We start from the raw sequence: 27,025 nt of genomic DNA, 5'->3' as shown, positions 1-27,025 counted from the left end.
ACCGGTAAACAATTTCCCGCCGGCGGCTCCCTCCCGCCCAGCGCCGGGGCGAGGTGGGTGTAGGAAGATGAGGCCCGCGGCGCTGCCTCACGGAAGCGCGTGCTACTTCACACTGTGCGGCAACAGGGGTGACACCCCCGGCGGGACGGTGCCGCAAGCTGCCATCGCCCACATCGTGCCTTCCTTACGCGTCGACACGCAAACACAAGACTCCACTACGCACACGCGCCCAGACGCCCCTCGCTCGTCGCTTGTTTTGGAGGCGCGCGTGGTCCTCTCTGATTGGAGCCACACCGCGCAATGCCCCGCCCCAGCCCTGCGCGCGCGTGTGAACTACAGTTCCCGGGATGCTGTGCGACGGCCGAAGGAGCAGGCGGGTAGTGGCGGCGGCAGTGTGGGGGCACTGTGCGCGTGTGTCGGTGCTGTGGCGGCAGCAGACGGACATCAGGTTGGGGTGAGCGCGGCGCCCCCGCCTGACGGCTCTTGCCATAGGCGGGAGTGGCCGTGCTGGGAGTAGACGCTGCCACCGCCACCGCCCCCGACCCTCGGGTTTTTCCGTCTTCTTCCTGTGGCGGCGGCGGCGGCTTCTGTGCGGCGGGGCCAGGGCCGCCCTCCCCCGTCAGCTGTGGCGGGCGGAGTGGTGGTGGTGGCGGCAGCAGCAGCATGAGCGGTGGCGATGCCGACCGGAGCACAGCGGCGAGGACACGCTTGGCGACGCAGCTGCTGGCGGTGCTCATCTGCGTCCTGACAGCGAAGGCCCAGGTAGGAACCAGCAGCGGATGGGGCGAAGCGGCGGGGTCTCCACATGGCGGGGAGGAGGAGCATAGCTCGGCAGAGATGTCCCACTAGCATTGGATAGGGCTGCGGACCCCTGCCTGAGGGGAAGGAGGGCAGAGATCCTTCCTGTCGCGGGCTGGAGAAGGTGATGGAGGCACTTCGGAGGGTTGTGGGGGACAGGATAGCTTCGGGCTGTGCGTTGTGCATCGAAGTCTGAAGATCTCTTGCTGAAGTCTGTAGCTCACGTCCTTCATATCCGATACTCTCGGGTTGTTAGTTGCTGGGAGTCAGCCCGCGGCCGGCCAGTTGGGTGCCTCCGATCCGTGGTGCCCCGCTGCTACAGTGAGGGAAGAGGTTGGTTTACCTGGGAGCCTTACATAACGGTCCAGCTCATAGAGGAGTGTTTAATCTAGATACCACTGCTTGGTGTCTATACTCTTACGTTGAGGAGCTCTGGGTTGGATCGTACTTTTGGTTTAGACAAAAAGTTTGGCGTCTTTATGAAGTCGATGAGAAGCCATATGTTCGAATGGTAGTATCAGTGTCCGGGCTTGGCTTGTGTTTAGGTCGTATTTGTTTGCACGCGTTACAGAGAAGGATGAGAATGCTGCTTCTTTCTGTGAACTGCCTTCACAGCTTCAGAAGGACAAGTGTCTCTAGTTGGGAGTTCGTTATTCATCAGTATGACCGTGACTGAAATAACAGCTGGTGTCAAGCAGAAAAGGGTATCAGCTGGGCCAAAGATATTAGAGTGAGTTCATGTGGAAACACAATGTCCACGTGGAGCAAAGTTTGTCTTCTGTGTCTGACACTTATTTTTCTTGCAGTTTTTAAATTTCTGCTTTGTTTAACCTACTATGTTGTAAGTGATTAAGACAGTGACTAGAGTAGTCTAGTCTAGATGGCTTTTATGGCTTTTTAAAAAAATTGTTGTAAACTGAGGTTTTTTAGGCTTGAAAATCCCATATGTTAGTAGCAATTTTAGAATAAAGAGGTGCTTATTGAATTAAGATTCCTAAAGGAGCCGTTTACAAAATGGCATAGTTTTCTTATGACACTTGGCAGAGCGGTTGTTACTATTTCATAAAATTGTTGGCATATCGTATTCAGGATTTAAATACCTAGAGTTTGATATGCACTGAGGAGCTAGCCATTAGTTCTTAAAATCATGTTACCTATATTTTTTCTCTCATTCTGCAGCTATGGCAAAGTAAAATGTTACGGAACAAAACAAGGAGTCCCAGGTGGTCTTATAATTGTTGAAGCAATTAGAGTATAACAACCTGATAACACTGATAAAATTGCTTGTAGGAATAGACTGGTGCGGGCGTTTGTTCAGCTTCTAACGTTGAAGTGTTGAATATGTTTCTTTCCAGATTTCATAAGGAGGAATTGATACAGGTTGGACATTGGCCTTTCCTTCTGAAAGGTTGTTTTATTTTGGAGGAGATAACATCTCCAGTACAGCTCTGTTACCTGTACAAGAGCTAAAATACGTTTGACGATACACGGAAATACTTTGATAAGTATATTTGAAATATAGGAGAAATAGTTATTTAATGTCAGATGACTTCTTGAACACAAATTGTAGTAAGCTAATGCTTTTGGAGTTTCTTAGAGTTCAGTGTAATTAACAGAATGTAATTACCAAAGCTGCTTGTTCTTAGTGTTCCATCATTACAAAAGTGAGAGCACTGAAGGCTACACCTGTACTAATCAAAACCCTTCTAACTATGGTACTTGAAGCTTATGTTGCTGTTGTATTGGTGTGCTATGAACTGACGCTGCTGCTGTGTTGGTGTTTGTTATGTGCTATTAGACAATTTAATAAACTGTGGTTTGGTATAGATAGAGCATGCCTTCTAAGGAAGCATTAATTTTACTATTTTATGTATAAAGACAGCTGTTTCATTTTTTCAAAAGCTGTGAGAGAGAAATGGAGGATTTCACTTGCGTGCTTTCGTTACTGTAATCTTAAAAAAATTCTTAGACCAGTTCTGATTTTGTGGCAGGATTATTTCTGAAACTACATAATGTTCTAAAAAGCTGTTTTTAGAATCAAAATTTTGTCACAGACATCTGACAAATGTATGACCTTCATTAGTTTTCTGTCTTAATCTTACAAAAAGACTGCAGCTTTTTATTTTTCCATGAGGATTCGACACTGAATGAATTTGGAACATTATCCCCTGAAAAATCGCTTTCCGTTTTGCATAGATGATAAAAATATTTTTGTAAGCAGTGGATAACTTCATGAGTTGGTCATCAAAACAGTTCCCTACTCTTCTGATTCCAAAGAAAATTTCTTGACTCTTTCCTACTGTTTTCAGTATTGCTGTTCACATGAGGTTTATCTTGTTTATACAGTTTCATGATAGTTGAGCAAAATGGTCAGTTATCTTTTTGCCTTTTCATATTATAACGAAATGTTCTGCCATTTCTTTTGTGGTGTGACGTGTAAAGACTGCAAAAGTAATTCTTCTGTGTGACTGAAAAGGAAATTCAGAATTTTTAATGAAATCATTATAGATGAAAATGCATCCAGGTTTTTTTTTCTGTAAGTATCAATAATAAAAAGTTTCATCTTCTGACTTTGAAGTTGGCCGTTATAAATGCTGTGAGCTTTCATGTTGTGTGAAAAAACTGTAATTGCATATAGGCCCTTTCATAGCTGTTAGCCTGGAGTTGAAGTGAGAGAACAGGACAAACATAACAGTGTAGAAGACTTTGGGTAAAGTAACTTCCCTTAAATGAGTTTTATTTCACTGCTATATCTACTCTGCAGAATTGTGACAGCTTATTTAGTGCCTCAGGAAAAGCAGGATTTACATACAGTTAATTTTCTACCAAATGCTTTATCGCCATACCCACACCTTTTTATTCTCACAGGGGGCTGGAGGAAATCTGTCTACCAGGCCTCCTTTATGCTTCATAAAAGAGAAGAAACCTATAATTCAGTTTCTAATGACTCTCTTACATCAAGCTTGGTTATATAAGGGTATCTGTTCTGTAAAGTAGTGAAGTGATTTATCATGCATAAAACAGATAAGATGATTTTATAATCTCATCTACATGAAGTCTGTGGAGAAAAAAATATTTTCCATCTGCTTTTGCACATAACCTTTTAATAGTTAGAAGTTCTAAGCCCATACAAGATATGAGGGCTTTCCTATTTTATATGCTTTCCAGGCCATCCTTTATGTCAATGCATTTCCTGTGTGGCTGAAGAACAGTAGTAGTTAACAGCAATATCTGATTCCTTACCCTTAGCTATGATCTGTAGCTTTCTAACTTGCATTTGAACAGCCTTTCAAACACATTTGTAGTTGTTTAAGAAGCTATGCTTAGGAGTAATTTAGAGCTAATGAAATTTATCATACAAATATTAATAGAATCATACTTTTTAATGTTTCTGCCTTTCACTAAGATGCTGTCAGGATCTCAGCAAAAGTGTTGCTGTGGCTTAAGTCTCTAAGTTAGTTGAGCTACTTGTACAGTCCTGTCTTTCTCTCCTGTACTGGCAGTAGTGCCTCCGCACTTGTGTGCACTCCTCTTCATAGAGGTGGTCTTAAGCTGGTGCAGCACCTTGAACCAGATTGCTCTCCTGGTGTCAGAAGAGGAATGGGACCAGGAAGCTGGGACTGTAGTTTCACAATAGATTTTTCAACCTTACAATGCAGATACCTACACCTGGTTTTCCTAGTATTTATTTATAGAATTTAACTGTGAAGTTACTATTTTTTTGGGGCACAAAAGTACGGATTCTCCTTTCTCCCATATGTCTAAAGGAACTAGATGGAGTGTTTTGATGCTTTGAGAAGAATTATAAAAACAAGATGGCGATATATGATTGTGATTTGTGGGGTTTGGTTTTTGTTTGTTTTGGTTTTGTTTGTTTTTAAGACAATTCAGCTAATGAGCAATTCAGCTAACGAGAGTTGGTATGCAACTCTGATGTGTTAATATACCATGTACTTGTAATTTGGGAAATCTTACTGCTCATTCTGCAGAAAATTCTATATGCTGAATCTGTCAATAAGTTCAGGACTGAAAGTGTTAGTGTGGCTAACTAACTCAGTTGGAGGTGGACTTAAGTTCAAAGAAAGTGCTTTGGATTTTTTATTTTCTAATTTTGATTCTGTAAGGTATGTTATAGAATATGTTAATGAGAAATAAATTATTTGCTATGGAATTGTGTTTTGCTGGCATCTTTTTCTGTTTAGAGGATTTTTCTGTAGTTAATACTGCATTTCTTAATGAAAACTACATTTTTATGTATTTTTTAAATAGCTCACAGGAGTCCTAGATGATTGTTTGTGTGACATAGAAAGCATCGATGACTTCAATACTTTCAAGATCTTCCCCAAAATACAGAAACTGCAAGAACGTGATTACTTCAGATATTACAAGGTATGATTAGAATTATACTTTTTCTGAATTTTCACTTCAACAGCAGTTCTGCAGATTAATGGTGCGTTGCAATCCTACCTCATCTTTAATACTGATCTTACTAATAGATGGGCAGTTCCAAGGATCAGTGTGCAAGCCCACCCTTCACCACACATTATTTAGTACTTCCATCTGTGATATGGAAAAATTTATATTGAAAACTGACTAAGTAAGCCAGAATATTTTTCACTGTTTCCCCACTGAATAAGCAACAGAGTATTTTTGATGTCACAGTATCAACCAGGTTGAGTAAGCACCCAGGGAATATACTTATTCTGATAACACTCCCTACTCTGAAGTAATTTTATTTGTAATAGGAATTTGAATCATGATATTTTGTAAATACAATCGTGGTATTCCCATTGTATTACTAGTTCAACAGCCATAAAAGAACAGAAAATTTAACATGGACTATGGAGTTTTTATTTAAAGACTGAAGAAAGCTTTAAAGTCTTGCTGAAATTGTGCTGAGTGGTTTCTAGAATAGTTAGTGGGACAGTTCTCAAGGAAAGAAAGGAAGGAATAAAAAACGTTGTCTCTATATAGTTCTATACATTAAACCATAAACTATGGAAGCCTCATCGTAAGGAATCTAACTTTTAATCTGTGACAAATACTGAATAATACTCTAAATGATAATATGTCAGGCTTGAAAAAGTAGAAGAGCGTTCTGTGTAGTCAGTGCATAATTGGTATTGATTACAGTACAAGTGCTGTGCAACTTCAATTTGTCTTAGAACTATGTGTGCGTATGCTGGTTTTTAGTGCGCTTGACTCATTCTGAAAGTAGTATATCTTGATTTTCAGGTGTTCTTTCTGAATTAATCATCAGTTTAGACAGCAGTATTCTTTTATTTACAGTGTTCCTCTCTGTAAGAACAGCTACTGCCTAGTTACTTGTATCTTCCTAAGCGTGTTGGCATTGTTTTTATTGTTAGACTTTGAAAATGATTGTAGAATTAACCATTTTCTGGTCTTGGGTTTTTTTGGTAGAAATTGGTGGAAGGGGCATGTTTTACTTAATAGGCCTTACTGTGAAGGTGATGTAACACTTTTTCCTGCTTTATTTTAAAAAAAAATTAACAAATACAAAAAATTATAAAATTTTGCATATTCTTTTACAAGAATGGTGTTTGTGGGTTGAATATTGGAAATGGGGAAGAGGAAGTAACCTGAAATCCCTGCTTTTAATGTATTTGTGCTAGCATGGTTTGACCTGTGATTAGAAGATAGTTGTCATCACCTCTAAGAAGTTGTACCATCTGCTTAATGTCATGTTAGCTTGGGTTTATTTGACTGAGGAATCCATATAACATTTTGAAGCTGAATTTATAACTCCCAGTCACGCTGAGTAAGTACATCGAAACAGAAAACTTGAAAACAGTCTTTCCTTCAGATGCTATGTAGCAATTAAATTTGTATGTGTGTTTTGAAAACAGAGAAAGGTTTTACTTGCTGAAAGATTTGGTAGAGGACTTTAGGATTTAGTTTGAACAAGTCAAACTTTGTTTTGCTCTTTGGAGAACCTTAATGGTATTGACGGACCCTTTGAAGAGGGAATTCCTTTTGTTTTGCTTTAATTTGGGTACCAGGTGTTACAGAACAATTTATCCTTCAGACATTAAAGATAATTTATTTTTATCTGGTGTACAGTTTTGATTGTTGTTAGCTGTCAAAATTAAGACAATAGGCTGGAGGGAAAGTAAAGCAATGTCTCAGTTATTTCAGCTTTTCTCCAAATGAAAAGATCGAGTAGTGTGTTTCTCTTATTGTGAACCCTTCAGTTATTGTGTGTAGTTTACTCTAAGTTCATTGGAGCATGGGATTTAGAGTTCAGTTGCCTATTTGCCTGAGGGCCTGCTCTGGCATTTCTGTACTAGATGTTTAAGCTTTGTCTCCTGTCTATATTTCTCCTATGTACAGTGAAAGTGCAAGATATAAATTACATTAATTAGAACTATGTTCCTATATAAAAGGGGAAAACATGTTCTTTGGGACTAAACACTTCCATTTAGTTTTCAATCTTTTAACCTACTAGGTAAAGCAAGAATACTGTTATTTATAATCTTTAATATGACTATTAATTTACTGTAGTTTCTATGTTGTTGAGTGGGGGTTTTGTTTGTTTTTTATGAAGTATGTACTGTAAGGATTAGTTTTGTGACTTAAGATTTATAGTTTTAAGTAATTTTTATAAGCACATTTATAGTTCTTAAAATTTTGTGTTGAAACTGCTTTAGGGTCTGATGCCATCTGTGGAGTATTAGGCATAATTTTACTGTGCATTTTATAGAACTCTTGCTGTGTCACTTCCAACCCATCATATTCTATGAGCACAGAATCAAAGTGAGTTATCTGCAACAGTTACTAATAAGTGAATACATCATCCAAGATGAAGTTTGCTGCATGTAAACAGTAACTTCAGCTGAATATCTTCATGAGTAGTATTTATCAACTGAAAAACACTAGCACAAGGAAAACAAAGTAAGGAAAATTGTTAATTTTGGGTTGTGTGGTTTTTAATTTTTTTTTTTATTTTAAAAGTTTTAAAACTGACTATCTGGAAAATAGTGGTTGCTACTGAGCATAAATGCTTTGTATTTATAAAGTTAGATTTAAAAGCTGGTGTACTGCAATTTTATGAATGGTCATTCAGGAAAACCTTTAGTCTGTATTCTTTAGTTTAGGAGTGGTGAGATCAAAGTGTGTTCTATCACTAATGTTTGTTAGTGTGTGTAAGTAGTAGTTTATTTTACTGTTTTAAAGTTATATTTGAGGTGAGAGATTTACTTTGCACTTTAATATGCTATGTGTTTGTATCCACTGGAGACTAACTAACAATTCCACTTCAGCAAGCTTCAGCTTATACTCAAGAGGGAAAGCAGTTAAAAGAAATCAACCAACAAACTCCAGGAAAACTTCCCAAACTTGAAGTGTTATGCTTAACTCTTTTTTTTCTTTCCTGGTGTCATCTCTCTTTTAATTTGAAAGGATTTCCTGATACTGAGAGCTATTTCTTGTAAAGTTGCCATATATAAGTGCTGCTTGTAATCTTTTGGGTTTGTATGTTTAGGTCAACCTGAAGAGACCATGCCCATTTTGGGCTGATGATGGCCATTGTTCTATCAAAGATTGTCATGTAGAGCCTTGTCCTGAGGTATGGATAAAATAATATAGAATATAAAAATATTGTTTGGTTTAAAACTTTGCTAATTTGCAGTAACTAATATCATACTAACAATATTTACTAATGGGATTCTGAAGTTAAATAAGAGTGACCAAAAGCAGAAATACCACCAATATATTCTAAGGACTTATTTATTTTACCAATAAAACAAATAACTTAAAGAATAATTCTGTTCTGAACTCTAGCACTGTTTTGGATATAGCATGTTGTGAAGATAAAGAATCAAGTTAATTATTTAAAAGCAAGCTTGCTGTGACCTATGTGGGAATGATATTTAATTTGTAGATTTTAATCAAGCATAACGATTTTTGTGAAGTGTAAAAACAGTTGTTTTTTGGTTTTAGAGCAAAATACCTGTTGGAATTAAGGCTGGGAGCTCTAATAAAGTAAGTAGTCATTACTTTTCTAAGTTCTTAATTTTTGTTTTTTTTAAATTACAAGAGCTGTGTGCCTTTTTATCACAAACCTTCATTCTTGGCATAGTGATGAAATCGGTAACATAACTGATCACTTCTTGTATGCGGCTTTACATTTTTACTGTCACGTGTGATAGTGTTTCTGACATAGCTGGTACTGTCATGTCTTTCTGAGACTATCATGGCTTGAGAACTGGTGCAGACTGCATCAGTGAATGATCAGGGATGTAGTACATGCTCCCACAAAGCCTCATGCAAAATTTTTTTTTTTTTTCATTTCTGAGTACAGGCCATCTTCTATGAAGCTATAATAGGCTGAGATACGCATGCAGTAGCAGAGCAGTCTTTTGAAAGAATTGTAGATAGCCACAACTTCTACTATTAAAAGAACCAGAATGGTTACATAAATTTTGCTGTGTCTAATCTTGAGCAGGTCATTAGTCTAAAGATAATGTAGTGGTTGATGCAAGCATAAGTAGTCAGGCTGTGCTGTGACTTTTACTTCTCGTCAAGTCTTTCTTAGGTCACCAAGTGATTGTAGCAAAGCTAAAAAAGAAAAGAGGGTGTATATAACTAGAAAAGAGGTCAGAGCAGAAACACAGATAACCTCCCTCACCCCCAAATCTAAAACACAGTGACAACAATAAACATTTTTCGTAGGTGATGGGATAATAGTGTCCAAATGAGAGCTCTGTTGAGTGCCGTGACTGTGGTGAATCTTGGCTAACTATTGTATCTCTATCGCCCCAGTACTTTCTGCCTCAGTGGGCAGCCATAGTTGCCGCTTGCCTTATCAGAGTATAGGTCACAGTATCATAACTGACCCTTTGCATTAGGCTTAGGCTTTCTGCCAAGAAAGATTACCAAAGCTGAGAGGACTGCTTCACCGTGGATTGATGACTTCCGTGTCCTCCTTTCATGAACAATGCAGGCAAGTCAATCCAAGCTTTAGCTCAGAAGGAAGTCTCAACTCCTGTTTATCCATATATTGTTAAGCTCATTCTGAAGTAAAATGTGCCTCTTGATTTAAAGGTTTCTGATGATCGGAGAAGAAACATCTTTCTCACTGATGTGAGTTAAATATCAGTCATTCACAGTTTCAGCACAAAGAGCAGTAGTTGTACTAGACAAATTTTGGCACTGTCTCTGGGCTTTCAGAAGATGTTGAGTTCTAGCTGGATCATCTGTTGCCAGTTCCATTTTTTTCACTGACTCTGTTCTTTTCCAACCTTGATTGTAGAGGAACTCATTCCTAGAACATTGTAATGCCTCCTAAAGAGGCATTTTAATTCTTTAAAGACAGTTTTACAAAGGATTCTTCTAGTAGGTGTTTGAGCTTCCTGTTTGATTAATCTTGAGAGCCATAAATAAGATGTTAAGTAGCCAAAGACTGTGCTATTCTTAAGATATTTCACATAAGTGTATCGAATTGAACTTTGGAAATGAACAATCAGCCACCCTTTGGTTTCAGTATGCTAAAGAAGCTGGGACAGCTTCTTTGGGAAGCCATCATTTGCTTCTATTTGTTTACTTCGACTTGCTGTTCAGGTTGTTGCAGCCAGCTACAGTGCTTGAAGTTGGGCATTTCTGCATCTTTAATTTGTAGAAAAGCAAATAATAGTAACATCTCCTGCTTCCCTGTCAGAAAACAAAATATTTCTGCAGGAAAATTGTCTTCAGGACTGACATAAATCTTACCAACACCACTTTCTTACTTCTCAGGATTTAGTTAAAGATCTTTCTTGCACCCAATTAAAAACTTAGTCTTGTTTAACTGACAAATTGACAATCCCTTCTTCTGAGGAAACATCAAGCTTGCCTTAGTATGAATGTTTTGTTTCAAGGACTGCAAGTACTGTGCTATTAGCCTGTGCTTGGTCCATTGGGAAAGTCCTGTGTTTTGTGGATTATTTTTATAGTATTGGTTTGGGGGAAAAGATTTAAAAAAGCATTTTTCCTCTGGGGACATACATGTCCAGTTTCTGTCTTTCATTCTTGTAGTGTCTGCCTTGAATAGGTGAAAACAGCCACAGGCATCTTTTTAACAATGAGTAGATGTACTCAGGGGAGAATCTTGTGGGGAAATGTTTTGTGGTCTAAGTGCTTGGCTTCTATGCAGTTTCCTACTGCCCTTCTTTCCTAATGCAGAGAAATCTGTAAACTTCCAGCTTTGTTTAGGCTTTAGTGGAGGATTTTTTTTGTTTGTTTGCTGAACCATAGCAGCTCTTCCTTTGAAAGCTCATGTAGCCACAAAGACCAGGGTTACACTTACACAGATTTCCCCACAAAAGTGCAGTTAGAAGTAGAGGATCTCTTTTTAATTCTCAACACCAATATATTTTTTTAAATGTTGAAAGAGACACAAAGTAGTTTACTTTTCTATAATCCTGTTTCATTTGAGTGGTGACCACATTTTGGGGGGCTAGACATTAAAGAACTGTCATGACAGTTGCTGTATTAAACTTTGAAGCAAGGGATAGGATGCAGTAACTCAAGGTTACAACACTGAAAATATTTTACTTCTTGCTCACCTCTCTTCTGTTTTCCCAGAAACTACTCTTAGGAGATCCTGCTTTGGCAGGAATAGATACTTTGTCCTGATTTGTAGACAGTGGTCACAAAGCACTGATCACAGCTGTGGCTGTTAAATACTGAAAATAGTGAAGCCTGGCAACATGTATTCATAGAACCATAGAATGGTTTGGGTGTGAAAGGACCATGAAGATCATTTAGTTCCAGCCTCCACCTTCCACTAGACCAGGTTGGTCAAAGCCCTATCCAGCCTGGGCTTGAACACTTAGAGGGAGGGGACATCCACATCTTCTCTAGGCAACCTGTTTTGTGTCTCACCACCCTCACAGTACAGAATTTCTTCCTAATATCTAATACAAGTCTATCCTCTTTCAGTTTGTAGCTGTAATCCTTGTCTTACTACCATAGTTCCTGACAAAGAATCCCTCACTTAAAGGGTCCCCCTTTAAGTACTGGAAAGCCACTATAAAGTATCCCCAGAGCCTTCTCTTTCTCTAGGCTGAAAACCCCCAACTCTCTCAGCCTTTCCTCATAGGGGAGGTGCTCCAATTCCCTGATCATCATCTTGGCCCTCCTATGGACCCACTTAAGCAGGTTTTGAGACGTGAGTGTGTATTTTCATTTGAGGGTGAAGATTGTTTTGCAACTCTGTAGACATACAGAATGTTTACTTCATCATCTCTTATGTTATTTTGTCAGCAGTCCAAGTCCAGAGTCACTTGTTCAGATTTTTCCATTTAACATCCATGTGATGATAAAGAATGAGCCCCCATACCTGACAAATCCAAGAAAATTAAGTGAGAATATTCTTCTAGAGTTAGGGGAAAGGCCTCTAACAAGGTTTAAGTTATGAGGGTATTTTAATCTCCTTTTGGTCTTCAGTAGATTCTGCTATGTTTCCTTGTGTTCATTCTGGTAAATACATTTTTAAAGCAAGGAGTCTTGCTTGCTCATCTAAACAGTTTTATCTCTTTCTTTTTGAGAAGTATTGTGATGGTACTTTGCCTCTTGATGTCTAGACCTCAAGTGTGTCCTCAGAAATGAACTGTTCTCTTTCTTTTAAAATGTATCAAATTATAATTGTTGTTTACTATTTCTGAAGGATGGAGCAAAGCCTTTTATCTTATGTTTTTATTTTGAGTTGGTTTCAGACAGTAGTCCTTCATATAAGTATGTGTGTACTCTAAGTATAGGGGAAGCCAGCAGTTTAGCTTTATGTAAGCTATCAGTTACTTAGCATTAAATTATTTTCTGTATTTCTTAAGAGCTGTGATAAGTATCTGTGTAAACCTGAGGCTTAGTCTGCAAGAGAAAGCGTACACACACAAAAAATAATCCAGTCCAATAACTTAAAAATAAAAAGTGGAGATTTTGTTGGTTTATATTTTGAGAGCACTGGTACTGGCTATTATGCTCCAAAATTTTTAGATGAGTTTTTTTCAGTTTTAAACTAACAGACTTAAATTCCTTGCTGACATAACCATATTATTGTAGAATAGTGGAATTTAATTTCTTAATTCTTCACATGTTTTCATTATAAGTATTCTAATAGTAAGTCCATTTTAGTGGATTACTTTTTAAAAAAAAATACTCTAGAATCAGAATTCAGCTTAAATACCTCAGTTCTGGTTTTAAAGTAATGAAAACTTCATCTTGAAAAGCTTTTCTTCTAGACCTGCGCACATTTAAAGCATGCCAAAGAATAGAATTAAATGAAACGTGAAGGGGAAATGGCAAAACTGATGTATTTTCTTACTTAAATGACTAATGGCATCTGGGGTATGATTATGCTTGCAAAACACAAGGTATGTTTATAGGAATGACACTGCTTGTCTTCCAATGTCCTTTCAGAAAGAACAATGTAAATAACTATCTGGAACACTTCAGAACCCCATTTAATTTAAACAAATAAGCAAACAAAACCAAAACTAACAAAATTCCTACATATTTAGCTGAATTTTCTATGGTAGTTAATTCCACAGAATGAAACTGGCCTGATGAAATTAAGTGAAGAAAAACAGAAATAAAAAGTGTCCCAGAATTACTTAGAGCTTTTGGAATCTGAGGGTTTTCTCTAGTACTAGCCAATTTACTGCTAAACCTAGAAATAATTTTCACAGCACCTGTCCTTACAGAATTGTAGGTAATTAATTTAAATATTAATTTTCCTACAGTATTCAAAGGCAGCAAATAATTCCAAAGAACTGGAAGACTGTGAGCAAGCTAACAAACTGGGAGCAGTTAACAGTACTTTAAGGTAGGTATTCTGCAATTTACAATAGTACAAAAACAGTAATAAAGGAGTGTTTAATTTTGTCTGTCTCTTTTTTGAAATATTCTGTTTTTTGTTCTTCATTCTTTCCTTAGCCTGTTAGAAAGTAAATGTGAAATGATGTAAGAACATCTAAAGGTAAATGTGTTAAGTGACAAACAGACTTCCTTTAAAAAAAAAAAAAAAAAAAAAGCCCACTTTGGTATTATTTGTAAGCAGTACCTTACAGCATCAACATTCAGAGGAAACTTGCAACTAAACTCACCTGATTTTTCTGCTTTTTACCAGTATGAGTCTTTGTTCTTGATGACTGTCCTGGATTAAGGGATTCTGTCCTGCTGTGTCCCTCAGTTACACTGATGCCTGTTTATGATCATTCAGTGAACCAGATCAGGGAGCTTATGAGTTACTTCTGTTGTTGTCAAAGTTATTTTTAGCTTGGATCAATTCCCTGGTCTTGATAATTGCATGGTACAGTCAGGGTTGGGTGGAAGGAATTCTGCAGGATGGTGTTGCTCCTGAGTAGGAAAGTATGTGGAACAGCACTTGGGAAAACTTGCATTGTACTACTCTCCACCTTTTAAAAAAATAGAAATAGAGGTATTAGTTCTCCACTGTTGGTGAGAGTGTGGTGCCTTTGACCTCAGATTTCAGCAGCTGCACCTGATAGAGTTGATAAAACTCTTTCCTGTCAAAATCAGATGGCCTTGAAAAAGCAACTGCTGCTGCCTGACATGCAGTGTTTTTAAACCAAACTAGGTAAAACTTTTATGAAGAGTTTTTTAGGTGAAATAAGAACTATTAACTCTCTTCCATTCATGTAGGGCAAAAGAATATGAGATTAAGTACACACATGGAGAACTAAAGAGAACACTTCTTGTGAGAGTAGAATATCTTAATTATACTTGGGCGAGGGCAGGTAATGGATCCTGTAAGTGCAGGGAGGGTCTGTGCTTTGTAGGCAAACCTCCATGTTCTCCACATAGTGGTGCATCATCCTCATGATTTTTGGGTTGTTTTCCTTTCAACTGTATTTCCTGTGAGATTACCAAATCTTGCCTCCTAGTAATTACTGAAGAAGTTCCTCCCCTAATGCTAAGTATGAAGTCTCCTATTGTGATTTGGCAGAAGGTTAAAGATCTTCTAGGTATCTTCTTATAGAATTGCCTGTGTTTGTAAAATTGTGCTGGTACAAATTTGATCAAAGGAAATAGGTTGTTTTCATTATTTCAGGGCACTTCACTGCACCCTGGAGCACAGTTTCCAGTTTTAACCTCTCTTACGTTTTGCTGTCGGTAGAGTGGCATTAGTAGTTCTGTGCTGCACGTATGCATAAAAGAAAGCATTCAGCTCTTGGCACTGTGTTTCTTTGTGGGGGAACTTCAAAGTATATGTTTCTCTGTACAGTATGCCTTTGAAAAGTGAGTGGAATAGCATTATTATTTAAAAGACTAAAAGCAAATCATATTCACAGAGTAATTTAACTTGGAAGGAGTGTTTAGTACATCTAGTCTCCACTGAAAAGCAAGGCTAAGTATTGTAGATCTCTTTAGTATAGGTTATGAAAATATGCTTCCTCCCTCCCTCCCCAAAGTGACAGCTGTTAAAGTAGTACTTCGAAAGGTGTTAAAAATACATGCTATGAAAGAGGATGCAAAGTCACTGCTGCTGCACAGTTTGTGCAAGTAAATATGATGAAATCTTTTTTGCTATCTATAAGATAACTTCTTAAAGTATTGCAGTTCATGTCTGCTTGAATCTCTGGGCAGCTAATAAATGGTAACTTCATATATTCTCAAGTTTCAGATACAGTAATTCAGAGTTCAATTCCAAGTTAATTACTATACGTGGATTGTGTTTCTTTCAGTAGTTCTTACTGATTTTGTTTATTTAAAATGTTAAAATCAAATGTATTTTTCTCCCCTCAGTAACCAAAGTAAGGAGGCTTTCATTGACTGGGCAAGACATGATGATTCACAGGATCATTTTTGTGAACTTGATGGTAAAATGTTTAAGCTTTTTCCGATTGTTGGTTTTATTTACTGTCTCTAAAATAAAATTTAAGAATTATAGTTCCTCTGCAAACAGGCATTTAAAAAAAGTTTTAATTTTTGCTAAATGGAAATTTGACAGTTCTTACCTTACATGCAAAGGAAGCTTTTTTATGAGGAGCATTTGGTAGTCTACATGATGCACATTCACTCTTGCCTCCTGTTAATACAGTGAACAGGTGACTTTTGTGGAAATAGAAGGTAAATGGTAGGGAGTTAGCATATATTTTTTTTAAAAGCTTCCTCACACGGAAGAGTTGCATCTAGTTCAAATATAGGATAAATTACTTTTCCAGGTGTTTCAGTTTCTTACTAGTGTATTATTTTTGTTGCTATTCTACTCTTTATGCTTGGACTGAGTTCTTCCAGCCATGCTATGCTTCCAAATGATTTCTACATTAAACTCGTCCTTATTTGTAATGACTTTTATTGGTAGAACATGAAAATGCTGGATTGTGTCTTCCCTCTGCTCTAAATATGTGAGTCTTTATTTGCTAGTAACATTCAAAGTTTGAAGGACCTCTTTTCAAAAAAACATGAGAATTGCCAAGTTTAGGAGTGACTGCTAAAGGCCTTTTTAATAAATACCTTACAAAGCTTTCTATGCTAAGAAGACAGTACATAATGCAAGATGTTTTAATCTACTTTGAGGCTATTGTTTGATGCCAACTCAGAAAGTAGCAGCTGTAATGGACTTAACAACCGCTGTTCCCTTTCAGCACTTCTGCTGCATAACTGTGAAAATACTCTACATAAGCTGTTCCTGTGATAAATAGTGAGCATTACTGTAGATCTGAACTGTTACATGCTGTTGTCTCTGCTGTCTTCAAGCTGCCTGCTTGTATTTTTACGAGGTTTTAGTGGGGAAAAGTACATTTTAAGAGCCTTTCTTTTAGGAGTAATACTAGTCTAAGTACATCCTGATTCTACTTCCATCTCTTCTTACATCATGCCTTTTGAAGGAGGGTGTACTGGCCCTAGCTGTGTTGTTCCAGTGCTCTTTTTTCTTTTTTTTTTTTGCACTGGCTCTGCATGGCAAGCTAATTTAGCTTACTTGAATAGCTGGAAAGTAAGTTGACATCTTCCTTCCATCTCCCAGATTGTTGTGATTGTCTGCTTATCAGGTGAGTTTGTGAGCTGGAGCAGGGAGGGGTAAGAGAGAATAGCTACTGGGAGTGACTGTGAGGAGTTAGAAACTGTTCTCTTTTCCTTTCTTTCTGGTAATGAGAGAGCTCCTAATTTGCTCAACTGTAGCACTAAACTGTATTGTTACTTTTATTTTTTTATCAGCTTTTTGTCAGTCTTAATGGTAAATTAGATAAAGGAACTGATCTAGGTGAAAAAAGGTTCATAATCCAGGTCAGCTTTTCATCTTTCTGTTGCACTGCTTCACAGACTCAGTTATATGTGGATAACAAGAAGAAAAAATGAAGACCTGAGGTGACCGGGAAGTGTAGGAACTGCTTAGGTTAGCCATGCTGTCAAAGAAGTAAAGCAAGCTGTAATTTAACTTTATATCACAGAATTAACCAGGTTGGAAAAGACATTTGAGATCATCAAGTCCAATCTGTCACCCAGCACCATCTGTTGAACTAAACCATGACACTACGTGCCTCATCCAGTCTTATTTTAAACACTTCCAGTGACGGTGACTCCACCACCTCCCTGGGCAGTCCATTCCAATGGGCAATCACTCTCTGTGGAGAATTTCTTCCTAACATCCAGCCTAAACCTCCCCTGGTGCAGCTTGAGACTGTGTCCTCTCCTTCTGTCACTGGTTGCCTGGGAGAAGAGACCAACCCCCACCTGGCTACAACCTCCCTTCAGGTAGTTGTAGAAAATAATAAGGTCTCCCCTGAGCCTCCTTCTCCAGAATAAACAATCCCAGCTCCCTCAGCCGCTTCTCATAGGGCTTCTGCTCCAGACCCCTCACCAGCTTTGTTGCCCTTATCTGGACACGTTTGAGCAACTCAACATCTTTCTTAAACTGAGGGGCCCAGAACTGGACACAGTGCTCAAGGTGTGGCCTAACCAATGCTGAGTACAGGGGCAGAATGACTTCCCTGCTCCTGCTGGCCACACTATTCCTGATACAGGCCAGGATGCCATTGGCCTTCTTTGCTACCTGGGCACACTGCTGGCTCATGTTCAGCCAGCTGTCAACCAGTACCCCCAGGTCCCTTTCTGTCTGGCTGCTCTCCAGCCGCTCTGTCCCCAGCCTGTGGCGCTGCACGGGGTTGTTGTGGCCAATATGTAGAACCCAACACTTAGATGTGTTAAATCTCATGCTGTTGGACTCTGCCTATCTGTCCAGCCTGTAAAGGTCCCTCTGCAGAGCCCTACTACCCTCTAACAGATCTATACCTGCTCCCAGCTTGTCTCATCTGGCACTGTGGTGTTGTGCGTCTTGTGTCTTTCTCTTGGTTTTGCTACGGCTGCTGAAGCGGTGTTTAACTGCTTGTGCAGAATCATCTCTTCTTTTTAGAGCAGTTTTCACTCTCTGTTTCTGTGGCTTTTTTCAGCATCTGAGGAAATACTCAGTGGGACTGCTTGGCCTATTCCTGTGAAAAAAATCTCTGGACTTCTATCTTGTATTGTATGTGTTGTTTTCTAAAGCATGAGCTGCACTTGACCTAGAATTTTGAAGAGGAGGAAATTCTTCCTGTTTTTTTACTAGTTGTGGCTCAAAACTTAAGTTTCTATTCATACAGTTTTTTTAAGCAGAGAGGGTACTGTTTCACAGTTTCCTTTGGATACAATGCCTGAATTTGTAGTGAACTATAGAGATGAAGGTATAGCTTGTTAAAATGCTGCTTAAATAATGTGTTTCTTTCCATAACAGAGATAGCAGGTGTGCTGAAAGTTTGTTCAGTTAAGCAATGTAATACAGACTTTCTGCCAGTATACAAAGGTATCTGGTGAAAAAAGGCATTTAGCTAAGAAGCGTATAATACGTAACAAATGCAAGATGCGTTTCTTTGACCTTGTCTGTATTAAGAAGCCCCTATAGCAGTATACCCAGTTCAGAAAAGCAACCCCTCCAACCAAATACTGCCAGTCAAATAAATGCTGACTTTGAAGCCCATTTAAAACAAAACTCTGTTTCTATCTTAGTGTCGGGTGAGAGGACACATCGCAGGACAAGTGTTTATGGTGGAGTTGAAGAAGCCATATAAAATGTGCTCCGAAGTTTTAGAAATTGTGGCTGTACAAGAGACTGTAATAAATCTCATACTTTTGAGCTTTCTATTTAGTATGTCTATTGCTATATTTTTATTACAAGGCATTTATAATCCAGTTGGTACACAGGATAGTGTTACATTTACATTCAATGCTGTGTGAGTATTGTGGGTTTGTAATTAAATATTTAACTGATCAGTTAGAATATGTAACAAAAGGTTTCTTACTTAGATGAGAGATCTCCAGATGCACAGTATGTGGATTTGCTGCTGAATCCAGAACGTTACACTGGATACAAGGGGCCTTCTGCTTGGAGAGTGTGGAACAGCATCTATGAGGAAAACTGCTTCAAGTAATTGGGGGGGAGAGGAAAACTATTTCATATACTTGCTCTTTAGTTTATCTTAAACCTAATTTTTGTTTTCTAACTTATTTTCTAGGCCTCGGTCTGTCTATCGTCCCTTAAATCCACTGGCACCTAGCAGGGGTGGGTCTTGCCTGTTTTTTTTTTTTCCTAATGCAGTTTTTTTAACATAGTGACTATTGCAGCAGAAGTGATGCAAATCCCAGTCTTTAGTCTGTAGGTGTGCTTTCTGCTTTTTTAATTTCCTCGGCAGAAGCAGCTGTCCATTTTCGATATTTAGACTTAAGTTTTGTGATACTTGATTACATACATGTGTAATCTTACTCTTATGAATAGGCTTATTAATGTCAGGGGAGTTGAAGTCTCAAACTGATTAGTAAGTGTCCCAGTAATTTTCCAGTGTGGATGGGAAGGAGTTAAAATGCAACAAATTCAGCACTCTTGTACTCTTCTCTTGGCACATTTAAGTCAAGCTATTTAGCTCATAGTCATCCTAGTGTAAAGTAACTGTACAATTTCCAACCATAATGTTTAGTGTAATACCAATATACAAATGACTGCATTATTTGAAGAAAGAGTGGATGCTTAGGAAGGTTCAGTTATCTGCAAAAATGTTTAAAAGAAAAAAAAAACCAACAATGACTTGGACTTTAAGTTTTCAAATTTAAATGGAAAACTGTAACTTTGTGTTCCAAATGAATCAGCTTTCTCATGCCAGTGTGTCTCATTTCCCTTAAAAGTTAACTATTAGCCAAGAGATTGAATTGGAATCTATCACTGTATGTTAGAAAAACATGACAGCTTTCAGTATTTATAAATATTATGATAATTTATTGCTGGTATGCACCAATAAAATGAATTGCAAGAGCAGTTCAACTCAGGAATTAGAATTTCAGAAAGGAGCACTGGCCGGATTGTTGAATAGTGTACACTGAAGAAAGCTTCCTAACCATCTTTCTGAAGCTAAAACATAGCTTTCAAGAATATGTAAATCATCTGCTACTAAGACATCAAATTCTTAATAAATTTCATTGTTACAATGTGTTTAGTCTCGGGTGGTCTTATGGAGGATGTGGATGGAAAGCAGCTTTTTTGGGTTTTTTTTTGGTAGATAAGGTTTCTTGCACTTTTTAAGTGCTTGTGTTTTATTAGTTTTGTGTGGAAAATATCTTTTTAATGCTTATGTATTTATTCTGTTTTTTCCTCCTAAGGAGGCGATGATGGTAAGTAAGTATTTTGCTTGACTTGCAGAAGTAAGGTAAGCATTAGAGTTTTTGCCATCTGATTTATTCACTTTATTGCTGTTGCATTAGAAGGCAGGAAAGTTATGTTTTTATGCAGGTGATTGATCATAAAATGAGGGTTTGGGGGGATAAGTCTTGCATTAGGAGTAAGGGGAAGGAGTGGATAAAAGTAGCAGAATATGTATTGTGATAAAGGTATTAGCAAGATAACTGGAGATGCATAAATTAAAGGACTCCTGGGTCTCCTCCAGAGCTCCATTGATAGTGATGTCAGATCCCTTAAAAGAAGAGGGACATTTTTTTGTGTACTTTGTTGAACGCCCTTGATCTTGGGAAAGTGAGGAGAATAAAGTATGTGGTCTTGCCTGTGGGGCAAGAGACTTTACAATTTTGTAGTCAGCTGAAGGCTCTCAGGCAAAGATCTGTGTCAATAGGAAACCTTCAGACAGTAGCTGTAAGGTAAGGTAAGTGCTATCAGATACAGTTACACGTATCCATCATGTCTTTCGCCACTAGTGCATGCATAATCAGGCTTGCACTTCCATACACTTCTGAATGCCCTGACTGTTTCTCTTAATCTGACCCCAGCAGATTTAAACTCACCACGACGTTCAGCCACTTCAGTGCCTATTCTCACTTTAATAGCTAAATTATTTAGCTTTATGTTGAGGTGGCAGCTAATGTTAGTATGAATAGTAATGCTGAAAATTGATGTTCTTCATTTAACTATGTATTTTTATATTTACAGGAGAATCTTTCTACACATGGCTAGAAGGTAAAGGCTCTTGAAAGGTTAATATAATGTTAAAATAATTAGATAAAACACTGTAGAATTTTTTTCATCTCCTAAAATATTTTTCATAGTGTAGGCTCTTTAATGAACAGTGCAGAACTTTTGAGTGTCAAAGAATATATTTTTCTTGATAGTCTTTGGATATCTCATTCACTTAGATGTTATAGTCCATAAACCCTTCAGTGTTTCATTTTTTATAAAGGGGGAGTTACATACCAGTTACTTGGAATTTTCTGCTCAGTTTAGGCATCGAAGTAGGAACATTATTGCTAGACATTTTTATCTGAAAACAGCTTTAAAAAGTATTAAAGTTTTTGATGGTTCTGTTCCCAATATATGGACTAACATATATATAATGTGTGTTCAGAAGACAGAGGAATTATTTTTTTTTCATATTTTAAATGCAATTATTATTACAGTGGTAACGAAACTGCATTTTGGAAGTGTGCAGAGAAGTAAATGCTTTAATTTTGCTTAGTTTTAAACTGAGTTCATTCCGCCTATTGTAAGTCTTGTCTAGTTGGAAGTCTCTAACTGGTGCTTTTGTAGGAAAATGTACAAATGTACATGCTTTTTAAAATGGGATGTCTGTAAATGAGTTCACATCTCAGCCTCACAGATGGGCTTTGCTATCATTCTCTCTGCTTCCACTGCTGCAGATTGGAGTGACAGTGAAGTCACCCAGACATACCTTTGAGAAAGGAAGAAACCCCTGAATTCCAAGCGTAGTCTCTGCCTCTTGGTGGAGCGTAGTCTCTGCCTCTTGGTCCAAGTGGTAGTAGAAGTGATTTCTGCTTTCTAACTATATTTTGGCTGCCCAATGCCATTGCATTTTTCTTTATGTTCTAGAGCTCTGTGTCCATCAAAGTAATATTTTTTGCTCTGTAGATTTAGTTCTTCAGTGAATTTAGAGTACAACTGGGAACACTTATGGTGTTTTCCAGTGCCATGTGGTTTTTGGGGGGAATTTGATGTATTTCTGTACAGTCACTACTCTAATTCAGTAGCTTTGATTCTGATTAGGATGGGTCACAGTATAATTCTGGATTCCAGATTGTCAAAATTCGAGACTGTTCCAAATTTATTGCTCAAACAATGTAAGCATTTTGGTTTTGTTTGGCAATTCTTCTGTACTACGTGACCATATACATATTTGACTGTATTTATTAGAGCATTGAAATACCAAGTAAGAAATGCTAAACTTCATTCTTGGTACTTTTTTTTCCTGTGATACATATAAGGGCTTACTAACAATACTGTAACTGTAACTCTTGAAAGTTAAACTATGCAGACTTCCTTCACTGAAATGTCAGGCTATATTTATTTTAATGCATTATTTCTAGTAATTACTTTGGGGTCTGTTTGTCTTTTTTTTTTTTTCTCCTGAACAGGTCTTTGCCTTGAGAAAAGAGTGTTTTATAAACTCATTTCTGGACTTCACGCTAGCATCAACTTGCATCTTTGTGCAAATTATCTTCTTGAAGGTAATTTAAGTCTAGATAAAATTGCTGAATGGAGTTCTACAATATCTATAACATGTTTGTTGGGGTTTTTTTTTCTGAACATTTTTTATGCTTTTGATGCATAGTTGCTGTCTATTTCTAATTATGTATGTTTTATGTTCCTGCCCCTCCCTTCCCACCTTTGCAGAAACCTGGGGGAAGCCTCGCTGGGGACCGAATGTGAAAGAGTTCACTCGCCGCTTTGATCCTGCTGAAACAAAAGGAGAAGGACCAAGGAGGCTGAAAAATTTGTATTTCTTATATTTGATAGAGCTGCGTGCTTTGTCAAAGGTTGCACCATACTTTGAACGTTCAGTTGTTGACCTTTACACTGGAAATGGCCATGAGGATGCTGAATCTAAAGCCCTCTTACTAGATATCTTCAGGGATACAAAGTAAGGCATAGAATTTTTTTTTTTTTAATAAGTAGCTTGCAGTTCTTTTCTCACAAGTGAGAATTGATGACTTCTTGATATGATAGAACAGAACAAGGAGGAGAGTGGAATGAAGAAATTAGGAGGACAGAACGAGAGGGATTTGTGCGTTAGATAGGAAGAGATTAATATTTCCGAGGTTTGAATGTACCAATTTTTATAAAAACCAAACAAAACCAGCAACAACAAAACCATTCTGTTCGCTGCTTTTTCTGAATCTTCATTAATGTGCACATGATTTATTTTGAAAAGGAAAATAGTACATATAGTCTAAATGATTCTAGGAGTAATCCAGCTTTTTATATAGGCTTAACCTCTGGGATTTTAGCCATCCCTTTCTCTTTATGCAAGGTTCTTTAGTCCAGTTCCTTTATTCATCTTCTCACTTCTTTTCTGATTGGTAATGTGCTGTGTGGCTTTGTTGCTGTCTCTAATCGTAATTGTGTTAAGTCAGTGATCAGCTGAGAAGCAAACATTAATACAGTTTCAGTTTATATTAAGAAAGACATCTTGATCAGTGGAAATGGAGTGAAGAAAAATTTCAGATAAACTGCAAAAAAAGATTTCAAATTACAGTGATCAAATGGTAGAACTGATATTGCGCAGAGATGAATACTCTGAAAAGTATTTTACGTTGATGTCCATTGCTGCTCACCAGACTGGGTGAAACGCTGTAGTTTATGCCAGTGTTTGGGGTTTGTTTTTTTTTTTAACATTTTGTCTTTATTAGGTCCTTCCATATGCACTTTGATGAAAAGTCCATGTTTGCTGGAGATAAAAAAGGAGCCAAGTCATTAAAGGTAAAGTGAATTTTGTGAATGATATCCAAAATATCCATTTTGAAATTAAGTTGTTACTCTCTACTTACTGGCAGCACACTGCTGAGAGCAGAAAAAGCAGGATAAAAAACTTACTGAATTGTATGTGAGGCCTCTTAATCTACTTTAAAGGAGTACAAGGTGTTGTCCTGGGTCAAGCAAACTGAAATCTGTGGTTTAATGCCTTGGGTCTGCTGTCAGGACCGTGATGAGGCAAATGATTTGAACTGGCATTATCAGTAGATGCAATGGTGTTTTTTAAATAGAGTATGTGTTTTTCATGAGTATCTGGTAAAAACAGTGATACTTGCTTAAAAAAACAGATGTCTTATATAGTATAAGATAATGTATTATAATTTTAACATTAAAAAACCATAGTTCCTAGATATGCGAATTTTATATGGATGCTGTTACCTATAACTTTCATTGCTAACATGCTGCTGTTCAGATCGGTATGCACAACAATTCCACAGTTGGAATGTGGCTCAGTCTCTTTTGTTACTTAATGACATTTTTAATACGTAGTTCAGCAGTGGTATGGAATTTCTTAAGCATTAGAAAGAATGTAATTAGAAAGGTGCCAGTAGTTTATTAGCCCAGCTAGTGTTTTTCTGACCTTAAGTATTTAATCAAATTCATCTTAATTAATGTGTGTTTCCACTCTGACTGAAGCTGCAAAGCAACAGTCTACTTACAGCTCTAGACAGGAAATGTTTCTTGGGAACTGTTACTTATTTACCTGTTTGTCAAAAGGTAGGCTGGCTCAAAAGGAATTTAAATAATGGAAGTAAAATTGGGCTGGGATGCAGCATTTATAGTTCAGACGATTTTGAGACAGTTGGTAGAAACAGTGTACAGAATCCAAGATTATCTTGCATGTCTTGTCTTGGTGGGGCAGGGGGTTGTGGTTTGAGGAATTAACTGGTAACAGTGGCTTGGAAAAAAGATTCTGGGTTTACATGGACCTTACTTATGGCCTGACTACATAAGGTAGTGGTTTTCCTCAGTTTTAGTAATAGACAATGGAAATTCTATTGGTACTACATTACTTAATCTTGTTTTTGTGTAAAACTAAGAGGTACTTTAAGTTAACTTTTTTAGTTTGTTTTTAACTGATAGGAAGAATTCAGACTGCATTTCAAGAACATATCCCGCATAATGGATTGTGTTGGATGTGACAAATGCAGGCTGTGGGGCAAACTGCAGGTACAATTTATTTCACATGTGTGTGCATGGGGCAGGGTGGGGGCGTGGCTGTGAAGGTTAGAAGATAAACATGTATTTCAGTTTGGCAGGATGCATCTTACCTTAGCATTCAGACTTTGCTGCACATGGTTGGTCTTTTGATATTCTTACTTATGCATTAAAGAGAAGTATGTTTAGTTTACTGTTTAAAGATGTTTGTCTAGTCACCAGATGTTTAGTTTACTAAAAGGTATAGTTTGTAGTCACCAGAAAAATTTATTTAAAGTAGACACTTCATGGCAAGGTCTTACTGGCAGTCAGTATCTTAACTGTATTCAGTGATCAGATGAGCCTTACAGAATCACCTGTGGGAAGCCTTCCTGGAAGTGCAGCACTTGCTGTATTTTCTAGCAATTAATCAAGAAATTTAACTCAGTGAATTGAGGCATAAGAAAAAGAAGTAATTACATTTTTTATCATTTATGGAGAAGGCAGGAAATTTAATGCAGAGCTGTACAGTAAAACTGGAGAGTTGAAAATCAATTTTAGTTTCTGCAAACACTTATTTTATTGAGAACAAGGGTTTCAAACCTCAAGGTTTAACGTCAAGTCCAAACTAAGAGTAGTTGTTACTTGGTGCCTACTGTACTGCTGCAGAGCATTAAACTTATCAGAGTTCAGCTTTCAAAGAAATTTGTAACATTAAAAATTTGGGCTCTTTGAGTTTCTGGAGTTCTTTCTATGCTGTCCCAGTTAATACCTCTGATCTGTTTCTGGTTTTCCCTTCTCAAACAAAATTAAATGGGGCCAGTGGTGATTTATTGATGCTAAAACACTGGACTTTTTTGTAGACGCAGGGCTTAGGAACTGCTCTGAAGATCTTGTTTTCTGAGAAGGAAATACAGAGCCTTCCTGAGAATAGCCCATCAAAAGGTTTTCAGCTCACACGTCAAGAAATAGTTGCTCTTGTAAATGCCTTTGGAAGGTAAGCATAACATAAAACTTCAGTGTTGACACTCAGGGTCTGTGGAAAGATAGAGGTGTACATGTAGATGTAGCTTTTGAAAAGGCTGAGTTACTATTAGTGATATTGATAAACTTAATGCCTTCAAACTGAGTATGTTGAGTGTTCATTATTAACCTTGGTTACCATTCTGTGTTTGTATCCAATTCATCTCTTTATCTCAAATCTCATAAATTCCTCCTTGTGAAATCTTGATGTAATTCCTTTAAACAGTCACTTTGTCTCCTCATTTTTGATCACCAACTACAGCTGTTCTACATTTTGTATTTCTCTTAAGCTTTTGGATTTTTGGTGTATAAAGTCATTATTTTTAATTAAAGCTTTAGTTAACTTTTTAAATTTACCCCATTCAAGTAATGAAAAGATGTGTAGACCTTATTTTGTTCATCATTCTAGTGTCTCAGATCTTGAATATAATAATCTGTTCCTTTTAAAATTACTATCTCTGGGTAGAGATTTTTAGTTGTTTAATGAAGTCAGGAAGACTATAAACATGTACAAATTTTAATCCCTGCAATGTATTGCATAAGTATAGTGGAGACTCAGATAGTGGGTCTTTTTTTTTTTTTTTTGAGGGAAGGCATTATATTCAGGGTGTTCATCTTTGGAACAAAATTGTGTTCAAAAAAACCAAACAGCTCCCTTGGAAGGTGATGATTTGCATTTTTGTTGTAGTTGAATTGTTAACATTTAAGGTTTTTTTGTTTTACAGGCTTTCCACGAGTATAAGAGAATTGCAGAATTTTAAAGTTTTATTACAACAAACGAGGTAATGAAGGCCTTTGCACAACCCATTA

At 37.6% G+C, this 27,025-nt stretch overlaps 1 protein-coding gene across 1 annotated transcript; it reads left to right on the top strand.

The window, feature by feature from the left end:
- Positions 1 to 663: 663 nt before the first annotated feature.
- On the top strand, positions 664 to 27,025 carry ERO1B (endoplasmic reticulum oxidoreductase 1 beta). Its single transcript, XM_054393946.1, has 16 exons — positions 664 to 762; positions 5,068 to 5,187; positions 8,300 to 8,383; positions 8,758 to 8,799; positions 13,536 to 13,618; positions 15,562 to 15,635; positions 19,096 to 19,216; positions 19,305 to 19,351; positions 20,440 to 20,451; positions 21,221 to 21,247; positions 22,657 to 22,749; positions 22,916 to 23,162; positions 23,932 to 24,001; positions 25,139 to 25,225; positions 26,056 to 26,189; positions 26,941 to 27,025. The coding sequence occupies exons 1-16, from the start codon at positions 664 to 666 to the stop codon at positions 26,999 to 27,001; spliced, it is 1,401 nt and encodes a 466-aa protein (XP_054249921.1). The 3' UTR covers positions 27,002 to 27,025.

Source organism: Indicator indicator, chromosome 2 (assembly GCF_027791375.1).
Source record: "Indicator indicator isolate 239-I01 chromosome 2, UM_Iind_1.1, whole genome shotgun sequence".
Classification (NCBI taxonomy): domain Eukaryota; kingdom Metazoa; phylum Chordata; class Aves; order Piciformes; family Indicatoridae; genus Indicator; species Indicator indicator.
This window is presented reverse-complemented; position numbering and strand designations above follow the sequence as displayed.

Coding starts and splice junctions, on each gene's coding strand:
- ERO1B (XM_054393946.1), top strand. CDS start 664: ATGAGCGGTGGCGATGCCGACCGGAGCACAGCGGCGAGGACACGCTTG. Junction 763..5,067: donor TCCTGACAGCGAAGGCCCAG/GTAGGAACCAGC, acceptor TTTTTTAAATAG/CTCACAGGAGTCCTAGATGA. Junction 26,190..26,940: donor CTTGTAAATGCCTTTGGAAG/GTAAGCATAACA, acceptor TTTGTTTTACAG/GCTTTCCACGAGTATAAGAG.